This window comes from Chiloscyllium punctatum, chromosome 12 (assembly GCF_047496795.1).
Source record: "Chiloscyllium punctatum isolate Juve2018m chromosome 12, sChiPun1.3, whole genome shotgun sequence".
Lineage (NCBI taxonomy): Eukaryota > Metazoa > Chordata > Chondrichthyes > Orectolobiformes > Hemiscylliidae > Chiloscyllium > Chiloscyllium punctatum.
Window position 1 is genome coordinate 16,266,768 of NC_092750.1, and position 19,120 is coordinate 16,285,887.

The following is a 19,120-nucleotide window of genomic DNA, read 5'->3' on the forward strand; positions in this document are numbered from 1 at the left end:
ACTTCACATCCTATTGTACAAAGGACAATGAATTATTCAATCCTATTAATGCTTGTGTTTTTCTTTGTCTCTTCATAGGGTGTAAGCTTCAAGGACAGCATTTGATGCCTAGCCCAAAGTGTCCTTTATGTGAGTGATTAGCCAGGTAATTTTATGGATGACATTACTGGTCTTGGTGCTACAATGTATCATACAACTGACTGCTATACCTAGGTTGCTGCCTTTTACTGAGGTGAACCTTGCAGGACACCCAGAAGCAGCTCTGGGCCTTCATGACCTACTAAACAAAAAAAAAAATGCGTTGAACCCAACAGTTTGTTTCCATGCTGTATGACCCTATAACTGCTGATGCTGGACATAAGAAAAAAAAAATCAAATTGCTAGAAAAGCTCAGCAGGTCTGGCAGCATCTGTGGAGACAAAGCAGAATTAATGTTTCAGGTCCAATGACCATTCTTCAGAGTGGGCTTTTGATGACTCACCTTTGACTGCAGGATCATGACATTGGTGGCAATACTCTAGGGAGGCTTCATGACAGATTGCAGCAAGGATACGAATGGTGGGAGAATGATGCGATCATCCCAAGACAAGTTATCAGGTAACTGCTCGAAAGAGTCACTGCCACTCCCACAGCAATCCCAAATATCTGCTGGAGGAAGCCTGAAGTCCATAGTCATATCAGATTTCACTCCATGAGTGGGAGTTGAGGTGGGACGCAGCAGAGTAACTTAGTATCATCCTCATTCCCCCTCCCCCCCACCTCCTGCCATGGCATTGTGGATATACCTACAGCATGTGGACTGCAGTGGTTCAAGAAAGCAGCTCACCGCCATCTTCTCGAGGGATAAGCAATAAATACTGGTCAGCCAATGACACCCATGTCCCATAAAATTGGCCTTGCTGTGCAGAATGCCACAGAGTCTGACATTGCTGTTCCATAATTCTCAGCATCATCTTCTCATCATGTTCATAGAATGGAGTCTAGATGACTCTCTAAGTTCTGAGTTTCCATCCTGTTCATGTGTAACTGCTTTCTGTGAGGGAGGGCAAATTGGGTAATCCTCTATTTGGGTCATGTGCCTATCCAAAGCTAATTATATGTAGATAAGTGGTAGCAATAAGAGGAAAGTGTTAAATCCATCGACTTTAATTGCCATCATTTATAGTTGTCAGTGGATAAGATGCGTGTGTGGAAATGTTGTGTGTGAGAGATGTGTGTGCTGGGTATTGATGAGCAAGTGTTGGAGGTGTGGTCCACTGAAGAACTTGAGATGTTAGTGGACTCAAAATAAATGGTGTGTTTTCTTGTATATTTCATGCTTCGTAATGAAATGTAGCTATAATTCAGAAAGGTTAATCCAAGTAGAATTGTGTACAAACTACAGAGGATTATCTTCATTTCCAGTGCAAATAAAATCAATACGAGTAGGTGTCTTCATGCTTCCTTGTTTTTAAGATTAGTAACAGCTCTATGCTGTGTACTTTCACCTCACCTTCTCTTTTGTCAATTCTGCTTGATAAAAAGACTTTGGTATCATAATTCTGTCAGTTCTGTTGTCTTGATGTTGATAGTCATTAAAAATTGTCACATCTAATATTTGTCATATGCATTTACAACCACTTTTCTAGTTTGTGATAATTTATCATGTCTTTAAATAGCTCTATTAAATCTTCAAAATATTTTAAAGTCCTACTTTTACATTATTTGATTATGTTAGTGAGACCACATTTGGAATACTGTGCATTGTGAACATTTATGAAAGAATGTAAATCCACTGGAAGCAGGTCAGAGGAAGTTTAGTAGACAAATAATGGAATGGATGGTATCCCTTGGGAATCATAGAATCTGTACAATGTGGAAGCAGCCATTTGACCCATTGTGTTCACACCAACCCTATGAAGAACATCCCACCTAGACTCATCACCCCTACCCTAGAACCCTGCATTTCTTATGGCTTATCCATCTTGCCTGCACATCCTTGGACACTATGGGCAATTCACTGACCCTACACATCTTTGAACTGTGGGAGGAAACCAAAGCACCTAGAGGAAATACACGCAGACACGGGAAGAATGTGCAAATTCCACACAGACACCGGAGGGTGGAATCGAACTCTTGTCCTTTGCGCTTTGAGGCAGCAGTACTAGCCACTGAGCCACCATGCCACTGGGAAGAAAAGTCACACAGGCTGGGCTTGTAGCTGTTAGAGTTAAGAGGAGCCTTACTTGAAACATTTAAGATCCTGAAGGATGGATATGGAATGAATGTTTCCTCTTGTGGAAGAATTTAGAATAAAAAAGGGGTTACCCATTTCAAACAGATGAGAAAAGTCTTTTTCTCAGAGCCTTTCCTGAGTCTTTGGAGAAACCTCTCTGAAAAGGAGGTGAAAGCAGGGTACTTGAATATTTTTAGAATAGAGACAAAAAGATACTTAGAGTCACAGAGCTGCACAGCACAGAAACAGATCATTCAGTCCAACTTGTCCATGTGGACTAGATACGCTAAAATCATCTAGTCCCATTTGCCAGCATTTGGCCCATATCCCACTACATCCTTTCTTATTCATATACCCATCCAGATGCCTTTTAAATATTGTAATTGTACCAGCCTCCACCACTTCCTCAGGCAGCTCATTCCATAGACGCACCACTCTCAATGTGAAAAAGTTGTGTCTTAGGTTCCTTTTAAATCATTCCCCTCTCACCTTAAACCTATGCCTTCTAGTTTTGGACTCCGCTACCCTGGGGAAAAGACTTTAGCTATTCACCCTATCTATGCCCCTCATGATTTTATTAACTTCTCTAAGGTCACCCCTCAGCCTCCGATGCTCCAGGGCAAATAATCCCAGCCTACTCAATCTTTCCCGAGAAGTCAAACTCTCCAACCCTGGCAACATCCTTATAAATCTTTTCTGAACCCTTTTCTGTTTCAAAACACTCTTCCTATAGCACCAGAATTGAACACAGTATTCCAAAAGTGGCCTAACCAATGGCCTGTACAGCCTCAACATCATCTCCCAATTCGTATTCTGAATTCACTAACCAATAAAGGCACCAAACGCCTTCTTCACTATCCTATCTACCTGCGACTCCACTTTCAAGGAACTATGAACGTGCACTCCAAGGTCCCTTTGTTCAGTAACACTCCCCAGGACCTTACCATTAAGAATATAAGTCTTGCCCTGATTTGCCTTTCCAAAATACAGCACCTCACATTTATCTAAATTAAACTCTGTCTGCCAACCCTCAGCCCTTTGGTCTTTCTGATCAATGTCCTGTTGAACTCTGAGGTAACTTTCTTGGCTGTCCACTATACCTCCAATTTTGGTTTCACCTGCAAACTTACTAAGCATGTGGCAATACCCTGGTCACAGGACTCCAGTCTGATAAGGAACACTTCACCACCAGCCTCTGTCTCCTAACTTCAAACCAGTCCTGTATCAAAATGGCTAGTTCTCTGTGTATTCCATGTGATCTAATGTTGCTAACCAATGCCTTGCTTGTTGAACACCTTACTGAAGTCCATATAGATCACCTCCACCGCTGTGCCCTCTTCAATCCTGTTTGTAACTTCTTCATAAAACTTAACTAAGTTAACAAGACACTATTTCCCACACATAAAGCTGTGCTGACGATGTTTAATCCATCCTTGCCTTTCAAAATACATGTAAATGTCCCTCAGGATCCCCTCCAACAATGTGCCCATTACTGATGTCAGACTCACCGGTCTGTAGTTCCCTGGCTTTTCCTTACCAATTTTCTTAAATAATGGCACCATGTTAGGCAATCTTCAGTCTTCCAACACCTCACTTGTGGCTATCGATGATCTAAATATCTCAGCAAGGGGCCCAGCAATCACTCCCCCAGCTTTCCCACAGGGTACACCTGATCAGGTCCCAGGGTTTTATCCAACTTTGTGTGTTTTAAGATGTCTAGCACCACCTCCTCTATAATATGGACATTTTTCAAGATGTCGCTATTTATTTCCCCAAGTTTTCTAGCTTCCATATCCTCCTCCACAGTAAACACTGTTACAAAATATTCATTTAGTATCTCCCCTATCTCCTGAGGGTCCACACACAGGTGACCTTGCTGATCTTTAAGGGGTCCTACTCTCTCCCTAGTTACCCTTTTGTGCTTCACGTATTTGTAGAATCCTTTTAGATTCTCCTTAACCCTATTTGCCAGAGCTATCTCATGTCCCCTTTCTGCCATCCAGATTTCCCTCTTTTACTGCCTTTATACTCTTTGTAAGGATTAACTCCATACCTGCTGTCTATACCTGACACGTTTTCTTTGTTTTCTTATTTTTACAGTTAACTGAGATATCCTTACAAATTTGCTTCTCAATTTCTTACTGATTATTGGGGGGGCTTATAGTACAATCCCAATAAGGTGAACATCCCTTTCTTAGTTCTCAGTTCTACCCAAATAATGTCTCTGCTTGTACTCGCAGGAATATCCTCCCTAAGCACAACCATGATGTTATCCCTATTCAAAAACACCACTCCCCCTCCTCTTTTGCACTCCTTTCTATAGCATCTACATCCTGGATCTTTAAGCTGCCATTGCTGAGCCATTTCTGTAATTGCTATGATATCCCAGTCCCACGTTCCCAACCATACCCTGAGTTCATCAACCTTATCTGTTAGCCAAAAATGAGGACTGCAGATGCTGGAAACCAGAGTTTGGATTAGAGTGGTGCTGGAAAAGCCAGCAGGTCAGGCAGCATCTGAGGAGCAGGAAAATCGATGTTTCGGGCAAAAGCCTTTCATCAGGAATGGCAAAAGTGAGGACTGCAGAGAGGTCTTATCTGTTAGGCCTCTTGTATTGAAGTAATTTATCAGTCCTACTTTGTTCTCTGGTTTGTTCCTGCCTGCCTTGACAGTTTGACTTGCTCCTTGTCCAAACTGCACCAGTCTCAGACTGTACTCTTTTCTCACCATCTCTCTGTGTCCCATTCCCTCTTACTAGTTTAAATCCTTCCAAGCAGCTCTAGCAAATCTCCCTGTCAGTACATAGTCACCTTCCAATTCAGATGCAATCTGTCCTTTTTATACATGTCACTTCTACCCCAGAAGAGATTCTAATGATCCAGAAATGGGAATCCTCCCCTGCACCAGCTCCTCAGCCATGTATTCATATGCTCTATCCTCCTATTCCTACCCTCACTACCTCGTGGCACCAGCATTCATCCAAATATTACTACCTTCAAGGACTTCCTTTTTAAATTCCTGCCTAAAATCCTCAGAACCTTGTTCTTTTTCTCTTATGTAGTTGGTTTCAATGTGTATAACGATTTCCTACTGGTCCCCTCTCCCCCTGAGAATATTCTGCACTCTCTCAGAGATATCCTTGATTCTGGCATCAGGGAGACCACATACCATTCTGATTGCTCATTGTTGGCCACAGAAATGTCTGACTGTGCCTCTGACTAGAGAGTCCCCTATTGCAATTGATCGCTTGGAACCTGATGTACCGCTCATTATGTTAGCCAGGTTTCTGGTACCGAGACTGGCCCTGTCAGTGCTACACTCCCTTGAAACATTAGCAGTTACAAAGGACGATGTGGAACAAATCAGATAAGCCAAGATCTTATTAAACTGTAGAAAAGACTCACGTAGCCCAGTGGCCACGGCCTGCTCGTAACTCATGTTCTTGTAAGATTACCTCCATTCCCCGCCCCCCACCCACCCCCGCCCCCCAACCTTTTACTTTACAAGAAATGAAGCAGCAGCAGTAAATTCATAACCAGTTTGTGTTGAATGAACTAAAATCTCAGGTCCAGATCCTCCATTTCAGAAGCACAATTCCCTCTTATTTCAATACCAGACACTGACACAGTATGGAAAGTTTGAGTTGTAAAGAAAGGCTGGAGAGGCTGGCACTTTCTTTTTCCTGGAGCGTAAGAAGTTGAAAGGTGATCTTATAAACGCTAATAAAATCATGAGAGGGTGTAGATAGGGTTAATGGTAGTTACCTTTTCTCTAGAAAGGGGGATTTCAAGACTAGGGCACACATTTTCAAAGTGAGAGGTGAGATTTAAAAAAAGACGCGAGGGGAAATTCTTTTTTTACACAGAAGGTGGTTCGCGCATGAATTGAAGGTCCTGAGGAAGTGGTGGATGTAAGCACAGTTACACCATTTAAAAGGCACTTAGGTAAGTATATGAATAGGAGAGGTTTGGTATGATATAAGCTAGAAGCAGGTAAGTGGAACTACTTTAGATTGGGATTATGTTAAGCATGCATTGGTTGGACCGAAGGGTTTGTTTCCATGTTGTATGACTATATGACAGTGAAAGCCAGATTTTTAAACTAACAGCTCAATAACAGTTCAGCTCGATGGCACAAGGGTTTGCCTACCTAACTTCATTTTAGTATCAAAAGGTAGCCCCCAACATCCTCCTCAACAGCTTCACAAATAGTCAATGATATTCTAAGGACACGAAAAACGGCTTTGGCCAACCCACCTGCTGATCATTATTGTAAAGCAAATCTGACAGATTTGAATAAATCGTGACAAGGATTGGAGCTAGTTATTAACTCAAAATGAAGGTGCTGAAGGAGAGAATCACACTAGATTCCTTGCTACAGGCCAACTTGTTTCACTTAATCTTGCACTCTCATCTCATGTAGAGCACATGTTGGTTTTTCCCTTGAAGTGTCCTAAAGGGCGCAAGATGAAACGCTTTGACAAAGTATTTTTCTCCAGCAATACTTGGTTAGCTCAGCTAGGTGGACAGCAGGTTTGCGACACAGACTGATGCCAATAGTGTGGGTTCTCTTCCTACATTGGCTGAAGGTTTAGGGCGAGAGGGGAAAGAATTAAAAGAGACCTAAGGAGCAACTTTTTCACACAGAGGGTGGTGTGTGTATGGAATGAGCTGCCAGAGGAAGTGGTGGAGGCTGGTACAATTACAACATTTAAAAGGCATCTGGATGGGTATACAGATAGGAAACGTTTAGAGGGATATGGGCCAAGTGCTGGCAAATGGGACTAGATTAGGTTAGGCTATCTGGTCAGCCTGGACAAATTGGAAGGGTTTGTTTCCATGCTGTACATTTCAATGACTCTAAGTTACTATGAAAGACTCTGCTTCACAACCTCTGCCCTTGACTGAGGCATAGTGACCTTCAGACTAAGCTACTCCATTTATGTGTGTCTCAGTCCCTCTCTAATGAGAAAGCACCCTTATCGTCTGGTAGGACAACAGTTGCTTGACCTTTTATTTATCCCTTTGAGTCTGTTCTGCCATTCAGTGATAACATGCATCTTCAATCCATTTATCCACTTTAGTGCTGCGTCCTACAATATCTTAGCCTGACAAAAATTCTAGTTCTGATATTTTCAGTTGATCTGGCCTGAATTGCCTTTTGTAGGAGTATGTTGCAGATTGCTGCAACCCTTTGCATGCTTCCAGATATCACTGCCCAGTTTTCTTTCTCTCATCCTGGTTCAGTTGTGTCTTCAGGAATACAAGTATAAGGATTCTTGATCAAGGACAGGACCAGTATGGACAAAATAGGTAGACATTGACAGATGGCCTATTTCTGCGCACAACAAATGCATCTGATGAATGTGCCACAGTCCATCACAAGACACAGAATATCAATGATGTCTGCAGAGAGTAAAATGTGTGTTTGATATTACAGCCATTCTCACCTCCTCCAATCCACAGCAAGTTTCTCAACACTTGATCTCCAGCAAGTCATTCCCTGCAACATTCCAAAGAATTTCTCTCCCACAAGATTCACAGACAGTCTCTTTCTTTCTCTTTCTGCCACAAATCTCCCTTCCCTGATCTACAGAGAATCTTTCTCCCCCCAGCTACAGAGCGTGCCTTTTTCTCCCCTATGGATCACAGAAAAAGTGTCACTTCTCCCTGTCCCAGGTCCATACACAAGTCTTTCTAACTCTCTCTCCACCACTCACCTAAAGTCTACATAGAGTATATCTATCTCTTTCAGCCAATGGGTACACAGTCTCTCTCTCTCTCTCTCTCTCTTCAGATCCAGAGTCTCTTGCTCCTCCAATCCATTGCAAATATCTCCCTCATCTCTAATTCCTGGATTTGGAAATATGGTTCACTATCATTTAATATCCTGGAGGTAACATTGATTCCTGTCAGGTAGGTGTTGGATTCATTGGGAATACCACTTCTCAATGTAGAGCAACACCAAAATAGAAATATGGAACACTGGAGCAGGCCATATAGCGATAAGCCATTCAACTCTTCAAGCCTGTTCTGCCATCCAACTCAGAACCCTTCACAAACTCTTTGATCCCTTTAGCCCCAAGAACTATACTTAACATCTTGTTGAAAACATTCAATGTTTTGGCCTCAACTACTTTCTGTGGCAAAGAATTCCAAAGACTCACTGTTCTCTATGTAAAGACATTTCTTACCTTACTCAATGTGAACTAGCAGAAGCACCAGTCTCCAGTAGAAACGATCCATGGATGTCCATTTTAGACATAATGGAGATTCACTGAGGTACGTTGGAAGTGGCTGGGAATTTGTGCTCTCTGTTTCTAGTTCTGCCTCTTGAGCACGTGGTCGCTTCCTTTCTGAAATAGGCTCCCTATTGTAACCACAACAATGATTCACATTGAAACAGCTTATAGTACAATATAAAATCAAACAATGTAAGCATATTACAGCATGTGCATGCAGACCATGTGATCTACTGAAATGCCCTCAATTAATTGCTGAAAGCAACGTGATTCTCCAACTCCACACTTCTGAATGTGGTGAGGAACGTGATCTGTTATGTGCATTGATGTTGCCATTAGGAAGGATGCAACTGGATCATACAGGAAAGGTGAGATAAAGACTTCTTTTACTCATTGAAAAAAAGCAAAAGAGTAAAATTATGCAGGAAAACAGTTCCTTGCTGATAATGAGAGATTTAAAAAAATATATTCTGATCAACCTGCTAAGAGTTATCATCATGCACCTCTGGAGATGGTGGAACTTGAACCAGGGCCTCCTGGTTGAGATGTACGGACACTTCTGGTACAACACAAATGCCAAAGAGGATCTTTTAAAAAAAAATTGTTCAAGGGATGCAAGTGTTGCTGGTTAGGTCTGTCTCCAATTGCCCTTCAGAAGATGGTGATCAGTTGCTTCCTTGAACCATTATATCCTTTGGGTGCACGGAATTCCAGTGATAGTGAAGAAATGATGAAAGGGTTTCAAGTCAGGCTGCTGAGTAACTTGAAGGGGTACTTGTAGGTGGTCACGTTCCCATGCATTTGCTACCCTTGTCCTTCTAGGTGGTAAAGGTGGTATGTGTTGTTGAAAACTTAGTGCACTACTGCAATGAATCTTGTAGATGGTACACACTACTTCCACCATGGTGCTTCAGGTGCCTATCAAGCCAGCTGCACTCTCCTAGATAATTTTGAGTTTCTTGCATTTTGTTAGACTTGCACTCATCCAAGCAAGTGGAGTATATTTGATCGCATTCCTAACTTGTGCCTTGTAAACGATGGACAAGAAATGAGGTGACATGAGGAGTTACTTGCCACAGAATTCCTTGCCTCTAACCAAATCTTGTAGCATCAGCACTAGTCCCAGTTTCTTGTCAATGGTAACATCCAGGAAGTCATTAACAAGGGATTCAGCAATGGTAAGATCGTTAAACATCAAATAACAATTATTAGATGTGTTTGTTTTGGACATGGCCATTGCCTGACAGTTCAATGGTGTAAATATTATTGCCACTAATCAGCCCAAGCTTGAATATTGACTGCTGCATATGGATAGCTTTTGCATCTGAGGAAGCACAAATGGTGGTGAATATCACACAATCAATGAAGGTCACCACTTACAATGCGTAGATCATTGATGAAGCAACTGAAGATGATTGGGTCTAGGACACTATATCTTGTGGTATCATTGGTAGTGTCCCTACCTCTGAGCCAAGAAGTCCAGGTTCAAGTCCCACCAGCTTCAGAAGTGTATCATAAGGGCAATTGTGGTACAATGTTAGCATCCCTCCCTCTGAACCAGGAGACCCAATTTCAAATCCTACCTGCTACAGTGGTATCATAACATCTCTGTAACAAAAATCAGAAGAACTGCAGATGCTGGAAATCAGAAACAAAAGCAGAAATTGCTGGAAAAGCTCAGCAGGTCTGACTGCACCTATGGAGAGAATGGTCTTGCTGAGTCCTGAGAAAGGGCCACTGGACCCAAAATATTAACTCTGATCTCTCTCCACAGATGCTGCCACAGCTGCTGAGCTTTTCCAGTAATTTCCATTTTTATCTCATAACAGTTTGATTAAGAAAACTATTCATCCTATTATGATGTTTTGAGAAGCTCCTCCTTTCCAAATAAATGTCTAAATCCCTTTTGAAGGTCACAATTACACCTGTCTGTACCTCCTCAGGTGGAGTATTCCAGAGACTAACCCACTGGCTACTTGAAAGCTTTCCTTCAAATCACTTTAGCTTCTTTTAGTTCAAAACGCAACACCCCAAAAATAAAAAAAAATCCTTTCCCAAAGCAAAAACCTGAAGAAGGGCTTATGCCCGAAACATCAATTCTCCTGCTCTTTGGATGCTGCCTGACCTGCTGCGCTTTTCCAGCAACACATTTTTCAGCTCTGACCCCCAACACTATTTGTTAAGACATGGCCTCGGGAAGGGCAACATCATCCACGATAATTATAATAGAAGCAACAAGTGACACTTAAAAACTTTTCATGTCTTAAGTCATTGAAAGCACAACACAATACTTTGGAAAGCAAGATTTAAAAAGACCATGGAAACAAATTTAGTTTCACAGGAAAGGTGCAGCACAGCTTTAACAGTCATTGGCTCTCTGATACAGAAATAAATAGCGTGAAAGAGACAAAAATAGAAGTTGCTGAAAAAGCTCAGCAAGTCTGGCCACATCTGTGGAGAGAAATCAGAGTTAACTTTTGGTTCGAGTATCCCTTCCTCAGAGTGTGAAACAGAGACCATTCAGATGCATGACTTCTCGCATTGTGCAATTCTTCTGCTTCCTCCCTGCAAACTTTGAGAAGCTCCTCCTTTCCAAATAAATGTCTAAATCCCTTTTGAAGGTCACAATTACACCTGTCTGTACCTCCTCAGGTGGAGTATTCCAGAGACTAACCCACTGGCTACTTGAAAGCTTTCCCTCAAATCACTTTAGCTTCTTTTAGTTCAAAACGCAACACCCCAAAAATAAAAAAAAAATCCTTTCCCAAAGCAAAAACCTGAATCAATAACACGATAATGAAATAAATATGAACGAAACTGTCCAACCAAGAAGAATAGAAACACAAACCATAGAACCTGACTGCTCCGCGCTTGCGCATTGATGCCTGAGTTGTTTTCAACGAGGCGGCGGATTTGCGCACGCGCGGTATTTACAAATCCGTCTCCTGTCGGAATAAGGGCACATACCGGCAAACATCGCCTTGCGCACGCGCAGTATTGACAAGTCCGTCCTATGTCGGAATAAGGGCGCATACCTCCAAACATCACCTTGCGCACGCGTAGTATTGATAAGACCCATGCAGGAATGAAGGCCGTCCCTACAAACCACACCCCACAAATGCGCACACGTGTCCCTCCTCTGCCCCGCCCCGTAGGGCGGGCGAGGAGGAATGTGCTCATGCGTGTCGGACATGTTGGACGTGGCGTGGGACGACGCGGCCCTGCGGTCGATGGGCGGACCTTCTCTGTCCCAGCGTGCAGCGCGGCGGCTTCGACGCCGATCGGACGGGCAAGCCGGCGCCATTTTGTCGGTGTCGGCTGTGAAGTGGGACGGAGGTCGGTGTTCTTGTGTCTTTACATAGTTGGGTAAGCTTCGTCCTTTGTGGTGGTATCGCCTTTCTGTACGATCGTCTTCCCTCACCGGTGTTTGTGAGAAGGGATGAGCAGTATCAGTTTTCGCGGGGACGAGGCGCTCGGTAGCGAAGCTGTTGTGAGGTTTGAAATCTCGGCCTAGGCACCAAGCCTCAGCCCTGGGTACTGCCGCGCACCATCTTGCAGCATTTCGTTGTGTTATTAGTATCTCCGAGAGCTGGCTTGGGTTAAAATCTACTTCTCTTTAGAAGGGAGCAATTGTTTTGCACTGTAGTTTCTGTATTGTGCATCTTTTTAAATACTTACCCTACTGCAAGGTGCGCTTTTCAGATTCAACTTTGTATTTCGAGATGGCCGCTACTTACATTTATCACCCTTTTTACGATATGCGAAGCATTTTGCTTCCGTATGCTTTTTTTTTCTGTCTTCGGCTTTGCAACTTTTAAGGCAGCATAGAACATAAAGCATTACAGCGCGGCACAGTCTCCTCTGTGTTGTGCCGTCCTGTGAGACCAATCTGAAGTCCACTGCGGCCAATGTGGTCGAAGGCTGTGTTCCATCGATTTTTTCTTTCTTAATTTTCGTCAAATTTTCTTATTGTAAAGACTGCGATTTATATCTAGTATACAGCATAGATGCAAACGTTTGGTCTACACCCGAATTTATTATACTCTAGTCTCCTCCCGTGCCAATTGTCTCGGCCAAATTCTGTATTTCTGTTCTGTTTTTTGTGTGTCAGTGCAGTTCTGTTCAGCACCAAATTCTGTATTCACAGCAGTCTCTGAATTCCTTGTTCATTGTTTCGTATATTCACTTCACTTAACGGGCAGGAGCAAAGTTTCCACATCCATCATTTCCACATCCATCATGTTGATCTACTTCATTTTATCTTTATTTGGTATCTTTATTTTTTGTACCCAAAAAGAAATCTAACTTCCTTAGACTTTTCTGGTGATTACTTCAATTCCAGTAAATTTTCTCCAAGGGCTTCAATATTTTGTCATGTGGAAATTGGATTCACATGATAGATGTAGCATATACCAGGTGTAGTCTCAACAATGTTCGTGAAGCATTTAAAGTTCTTTCTTTGTATGCAATTTCTGTAGAATCCCTACTTAATGTGCACTAGTTGCTTTTTCTTGGATTGTGTGCATCACTCTCATTTGTTGTCCATCTGTAATTGCTCTTGAACTGGGAGTCCTGCAAGGCAATTTTGGAAGGCAGATGAGAGACAACTAATGACATTGTGGGTCTGGAGTCATTTGTAGGCTGGATCCATCAAGGATGACAAACGTCTCCTTAAGGTCATAAGTTACGATAATTTGCTGAGTATTTTGTAAGCTGTCAATTTATTTAATTTCTTACTTTCCAAAGAACATCGTTCTTTGATCATCTGAAGAATCAACCACTTCACACTTCACAATATTGCATTTAATTTGTCATTATACCACATGCTGATGAATGTTAGAAGTGTCACGTTGCTGTTGGAGGCTATTTTTTTCCATTGTCTCCAGCTCACCAAATGAGGCTCATGATTTACTGCCATTCTCCTGCCTTTTCACTGTCTTTGCATATTGTTTCTATTTCTGTTTATCATCCTGTACTTTGGTGCAGTCCTCAACGTTTGACCCTTAATATGGCACATTACAAAGGCACTTATAAAGTTGGCCACAAATCAACCTTCATTTGATGTCCTCCATCACCAAGAGAACCCTCCCTTCAAAACAAAAGTGGAACCTTTTGCCCATCTCCAAATTCCAACCACTTGCATCCCTCCCTCTGGCTTCTCCCCATCTCTAGTCTAATTTATAATTGCTGGCATGACGTTGGTCATCCAAATTTTTCTGTTTTTCATCACTCATTGAACCCAACCTAAGTCCTAATCTCTGCCTCAATTCTGTTTTCAGCTTCATCTGCTGATAGGTGGTGTCCTTGACTGATGACTAATTTTGGAATGGTTTATCTAGAGCAGAGAAAGCTGAGGGGGAACCTTTTTATTGAGTGTTTAATATTAAATGAGCAGCATGGACGGGATGGGTAGAAAGCAGTTGCTGTCCATAGTTGAAGGAGATCTGCCACCAGGAGAAATAGAGAGCTCACTACCTTTTACTTGAATGCAGTCTAAATCCGTTCTCATCCACCATTATCCTCTGAACTTACTCTGAACAGTTTCTATGACTCTAATTACTCTTTGGCTGTGTTTGGGCCAACACCACCACAAGGTGGAGTACTGCATGTGTATTGTTACTGTACTCTTAAGCTCATCTGCAGCAATGAATGTAAATAAGATCTTCAAGACTAAAGAAATTCAAGTAACTTTGAGAACGATGGTTCCAGGAAATTTAGTGTAACCCTCTCATTTTCTGCTTTAAATATGACATTTCCAACAGTTTCTCTCACCCTTGTTTACTTTTTACTTGGTCACCTTCTGTAGTTCAGATCTTTTGTCCATACTTGGTTCAAGACTGTAATGAGTGATTCAGGTAAAACCCGGTCTGTGTGGTGGTAGACAGGTTATTGCAGGTAAGCAAAAATGAGGACTGTAGATGCTGGAAAAGCACAGCAGGTCAGGCAGCATCCGAGGAGGAGAATCAATGTTTTGGGCAAAAGCCCTTGATCGGGAATACCTGTTATTGCAGGTATCTGATTAACATTGTTATTTCAACATTCTTTATTTCTTTGCTACCTTCTGTCATTTGACTGTCCCCTAGTAACATCTTGGGTTTTTTTTGTTTTTATTGGTGTTTCTTTAATTCTTTAAAAATATGAAAGTTCATTTACTTTCTTCACACAGTTCCTACTGTGCTTTTTTGAGGCAAACATACTGTTGGTCATACGATAGTGAGCTGAGCGTCCAGTTTTGCTTGAGGTCTACATCAACTTCCCACATAAATTCCTGTATTCATATTGATGATGGAAATGGTAATTGTAATAAACTCTCCTCAGTCAATGCACTGCAGGTAGTCTTCGGTGTTTGAATATTAAAATGGTTTAAGAAAGAGGATCAATTGACTTTGGAATGGGGTCTGAATTATGCGCTTGTTAGCTTGTCCAGTTATTTCTCTGCTCAGTCTTCCATTAAATAAAGGATTAAACAATAAAACATTTGCAAACATTCATAGTTCATTAATGGATGTCCTGCGAAAGAATTTTGAATCTGGAGTTTCAGCTGAGCATTCTGAAATTGCTGATTATAAGTCAAGGAATTTTACTGAGTAAAATATTAATGTGAGCGCTTTTAACCTAGTTTTGTTCTTGTAATTAGAGTACTTGGATTTATTGAAAATTACCCATTTTTGCTTCCTCCTTGCATAGTTGTTAATTGGAGAACTTGTGGGGTGTTTGTGTAGAAGTTGAGTTTTTTGAAGAGATCCTGCAACAATGAGTGAAACGTTTTACAAGATTGATATAACATCTGAAAAGTGTTTGGTTGTTTTGGAGAAAGGGAGGGAGCTGTACCTTGAAAGGAATTTCAATTTTTCTGCTTATTTTATCTCCGTATTTTTTTTAGAATCAATTTCTTCACTGGAGATTGCTACATTCAAAAATTTCAGAAGCGTTGCATTTTCGTAATCCATAATAATGGGCTACGATAAATATGATAAACGGTAAGAATATATTTTCTAATTTTTAAATCTCTTATCCATGCATGAATTTAAGCATTGCATAGTTTGTAAAAGAGAGGCTTTGCTTACCCTTATGGTGTTAAAAGGCATTAACAGCCCATAAAAACGCTTCCTTGAATTTTGGAAAATACCTACATTGCACAATAATCATCTATTTCTTATAGATGAAATTATTACTGTTTATTTTACTGTGATTAGGTGTTAGTATCCATTCTGATATGTCCTGGCTTAACCAAAAAAAACGGTTGGCATGGTCCATAATTATCCTGTTTGTTTTGCTGCTTAATCTGCTAATGGCACAGAGCAGAGATGGAACCTTGTTCCTTTGGGGAAACCCCTGATCTAAATATATACAACTGTATTTACCTAAATTGAGTATTGTTTTGAAGTACTTCAGAAACATTGGTGAGTAAATTAGGTGTTTCTGGAGAATATGAAGATTATAGAAAGTTGTCACTTGACCCTAAATTAAAACGTTCGTGCAGAGCTAATGCATTTAATGATTGCCTTTTTTTTAGTGAAACCAGTCGAAGTGAGCGGAGTGGTCGTTATGGCTCTGAATGGAACAGAGATGATCATAGAGAGTCACGGGGTAGACGTGATTATGACTATAAAGATGTTGATTATCGTGCTCCGCCAAATCACAGCAGGGACTACGATCGTGATAGACGTCGCAGTGACTATCGGAATAATGACCGCTATCATGATTACAGGAACTATGAGAATTCTGAGGTATACAATCCTGCTGTTAGAGTACTTGACGTTGCTGACTTGCAGTTTACTTGGTCTTGGCTAAATCTGTGTCTGTTCAGATTATTTAGCCCTCAAAAGGGCAAGTGAATTCCCTGTTCCTGTTCACTTATGTTATCACCAGGGTGGGGACTGTTCCATTAATAATTCTGCCCATTTTATTTTGATCTTGACATATGGCTGAAGATGTTAAAGGTGTGAGATAATGTTGAGCCTTCTCTTTTTTTTCAAAGTGTCATTGTCAGAATGTTGCCTGTGCATAAAGGTGTCAGCATAACCCTAATTGCCCATGTCTTACTGTAATCTAACAGTATTATTATAAGAGGGGTTGCAAAAGGAACTGGACATGAGTCAAAAGCAAATAAATGCATTCCTGGCCTTATGGCAGCTGGCAATGTCATCAAAGCAGAATTTGTATATGATCGGTCTCTGGTTGTTTTCTGGAGGAGGTCCTAGAGCAAAATGTGTTGCATTGATTGGCTGCTGACACCACCCATCTGTCGGTATTCTTTGTTAGTCACTGGAAGATTTATGCTGCGATCTGGCCTCTGTTTTGCTGAGGTTCCTTGTTACCATGCTGTATTGCACACTGTATTTATATTAAAGTCAAGGATTGTCATCTCTGTTTTGCCATTCTGTTTGTCTATCTGAATGTTTTCTGCAACATAAATTGTATGTGAGCAAATTTCACTCCAGTTTTGTTTGATTGGGTCCTTTTAATCGCTTTGATTCAGAAGTAGCAGTCTTAATATTTTCAATTTTTTTAATGTATGGACCAGCTGGTGTGAATTCTATCCACTACTCCCTATAACAAGAATTCAAAGTAACCCATTAATTTGTGAAACAGCTGAACCTACGGGTATTTTGTCTTGCCTTCATAAATGTTTTTAGTAAAAAGTCAGTCTTGACGTATGTGGGTTGGTCTGCTTAGTCCTCTGATCTCAATGTTGTAACCATTTATTCAGTGAAGTGTCAAAAATGTTGTTTTATTTTGCAGTTACCTCTTGGCTAGTCTACTGCATTCTGGATCTAGGCATAGTGTCTTGATCTGCTGTAGCATGCTGAAGGTTTTTGAAGCATCAGTTTTTTAAAGTTCATTTTACGAATGAAAATAATTGGCTATTTCAAACACCTGAATCTATGATAATTTGTATATATGATGGTGTTAGGATTTGTTGTTGCTAGAGAGTATTTAACTTGACTGTCAACACCTGTCATAAGAGTGGCAAATGAAATCAGCCTGGCTTTGGAATTCCACATGTTTTTTTTAATTTAACATGTTTTTCCTGACCAACTTATTCAGAGATGTTATTGCATATCTCTGGAGCAGCTGCAACTTGAACCCATGTCCCTTGATTCAGAGGTAGGGAACTACCACTGCGCCAAGTCTTTAAGAATATGATCTTCATTAGGTTCAGGTGTCAGTTTGGATTTAATTTGCTAATTTACAGCATTAGCTCAACTCATGAGTTCTCTTGGGTCTGTCAGCTATCTACCCCCAAGTTTAACCCCAGCTTTCATTTGTATTGAAGGGAGTCATAGTATATTGGCAGTAATCTATTGTGATTAAAATAAAAATCAAGTTAATACATTATGCTTTTAATGTACTATGCACCCCTTCATGTTTATCACATCCTCACAAGCGTTGTTGCTCCAGAGTGTTATGCAGTGAACATGTTTTTCCATGGGCAAATCACTTGTGGAAGGAGAATGTTGATAACCATGCTGCTTCTTGTTTTTCAACATTCAGGCAGACATTGCATTCAAACAGCACATATCCATCATTGTTTTACTAGAATATTAGTGTTAGAAAATGGATATTTTGTACAATAAACAAAAATGTCTATGCTTCCAGAATTGTGAAGATGACAGCAGATTTGAAAGACCCGAGGGAAGCCAGTACTATGATGGTGACTACAAGGACCATGATTACAGAAATGATGGAACTGAAGAGAGGGAGAACAAAACAATTATGTTAAGAGGTCTTCTGCCATCAACAACCAGGGAGGATGTATGAAAATATTTATTAACATTTTCATAACATTTGTGTATTTGGGATTCTAGGAGAATGGAGGGATAGGGGTTCAGAACAGTTTATTTAGTTGAAGGTTGAAGTACTTATTATGTGGAATTTGATAATAAAGCAATTTCATTTGTAGAGGGGATGGGAGACTCAAAGATACAACTTTGCTTGAAGGTGGGTATGCTGTGAAGTGTCATCCAACAAGCAGTCTAATTTAGAAAATATGGTGATTTCTCAGTGATCTGGCACAGAAGAACTTTTAATTGTCCGTTTTTTTGCTTTGCTTGATGCATTTCTCTGTTGCAATATTGCATAGGAAGCTAGCATAGCAAAATTAAAGAACTTGCAAAATGTATCCTTGCTGTGATGTGAAACGTGACAGGACTTTGGGACAGTTCACTAACATTCAGCCCTGAAGATTGTGGTCACCTGAAGATTAGCTAAAAAGATAAACTTCTTTTTATAACCAAATAAATTTTTGTCCAAGATTTATATTTGTTTAACAAACTGCTGCCTGTTAAATTTGAAGCAACCAAGAAAGGTCTAGCTTCACTTTCTGACTCAATACTCTTGCATCACTCGCCATTCATGATGTTCTCTTCTGTCTTTTGTTCTTCCCATTTGTACGACTGCCCTCCTGTATTTCCCAATTTATCAAATGTAGTTGCACAGGTAGTGTACTTATTTTGATTCACTGAATATTTCTTTCTTTGGTGTGTTTTCTGTTTCTAAATTGAAAGAACTCGCATCATGTTCTGTAAAGTCAAATTTCCCAATTTTGTTTAACCTATTACAAGATTCAGACACTTGGCAGTTAGGGGCAACATTAGCACTTGGTGTTACAGTCCAAAGCACTTGTTTTCTCTTAAAGGTGCTGAGCAGTAATATTCCAG

General features: G+C 40.8%; 2 protein-coding genes across 5 annotated transcripts in view; one reads left to right on the forward strand and one right to left on the reverse strand.

Moving 5' to 3' along the window:
- mon1a (MON1 secretory trafficking family member A) overlaps nucleotides 1-11,509 on the reverse strand; it is a 60,918-nt gene extending 49,409 nt beyond the window's left edge. Inside the window, exons 1-2 of one of the 2 annotated variants that reach the window (XM_072581923.1) lie at nucleotides 11,492-11,509; nucleotides 8,409-8,584 (exon numbers count right to left, since the gene is read on the reverse strand). The gene's annotated coding sequence lies outside the window, so the exon portion shown is untranslated. Of the gene's footprint in view, nucleotides 1-8,408; nucleotides 8,585-11,304; nucleotides 11,367-11,491 lie in introns of those variants that run through there. The other variant, XM_072581922.1, reaches the window with a different exon arrangement.
- A 182-nt stretch (nucleotides 11,510-11,691) lies between these two features.
- Nucleotides 11,692-19,120, forward strand: part of LOC140483626 (RNA-binding protein 5-like) — a 52,298-nt gene continuing 44,869 nt past the window's right edge. For 2 of the 3 annotated variants that reach the window (XM_072581917.1, XM_072581919.1), the window contains exons 1-4: nucleotides 11,692-11,822; nucleotides 15,340-15,436; nucleotides 15,973-16,186; nucleotides 18,060-18,215. In XM_072581917.1, coding sequence (XP_072438018.1) covers nucleotides 15,411-15,436; nucleotides 15,973-16,186; nucleotides 18,060-18,215 — 396 coding nt within the window. In that variant the 5' untranslated portion in view covers nucleotides 11,692-11,822; nucleotides 15,340-15,410. The remainder of the gene's footprint in view (nucleotides 11,823-15,339; nucleotides 15,437-15,972; nucleotides 16,187-18,059; nucleotides 18,216-19,120) is intronic. The other variant, XM_072581918.1, reaches the window with a different exon arrangement.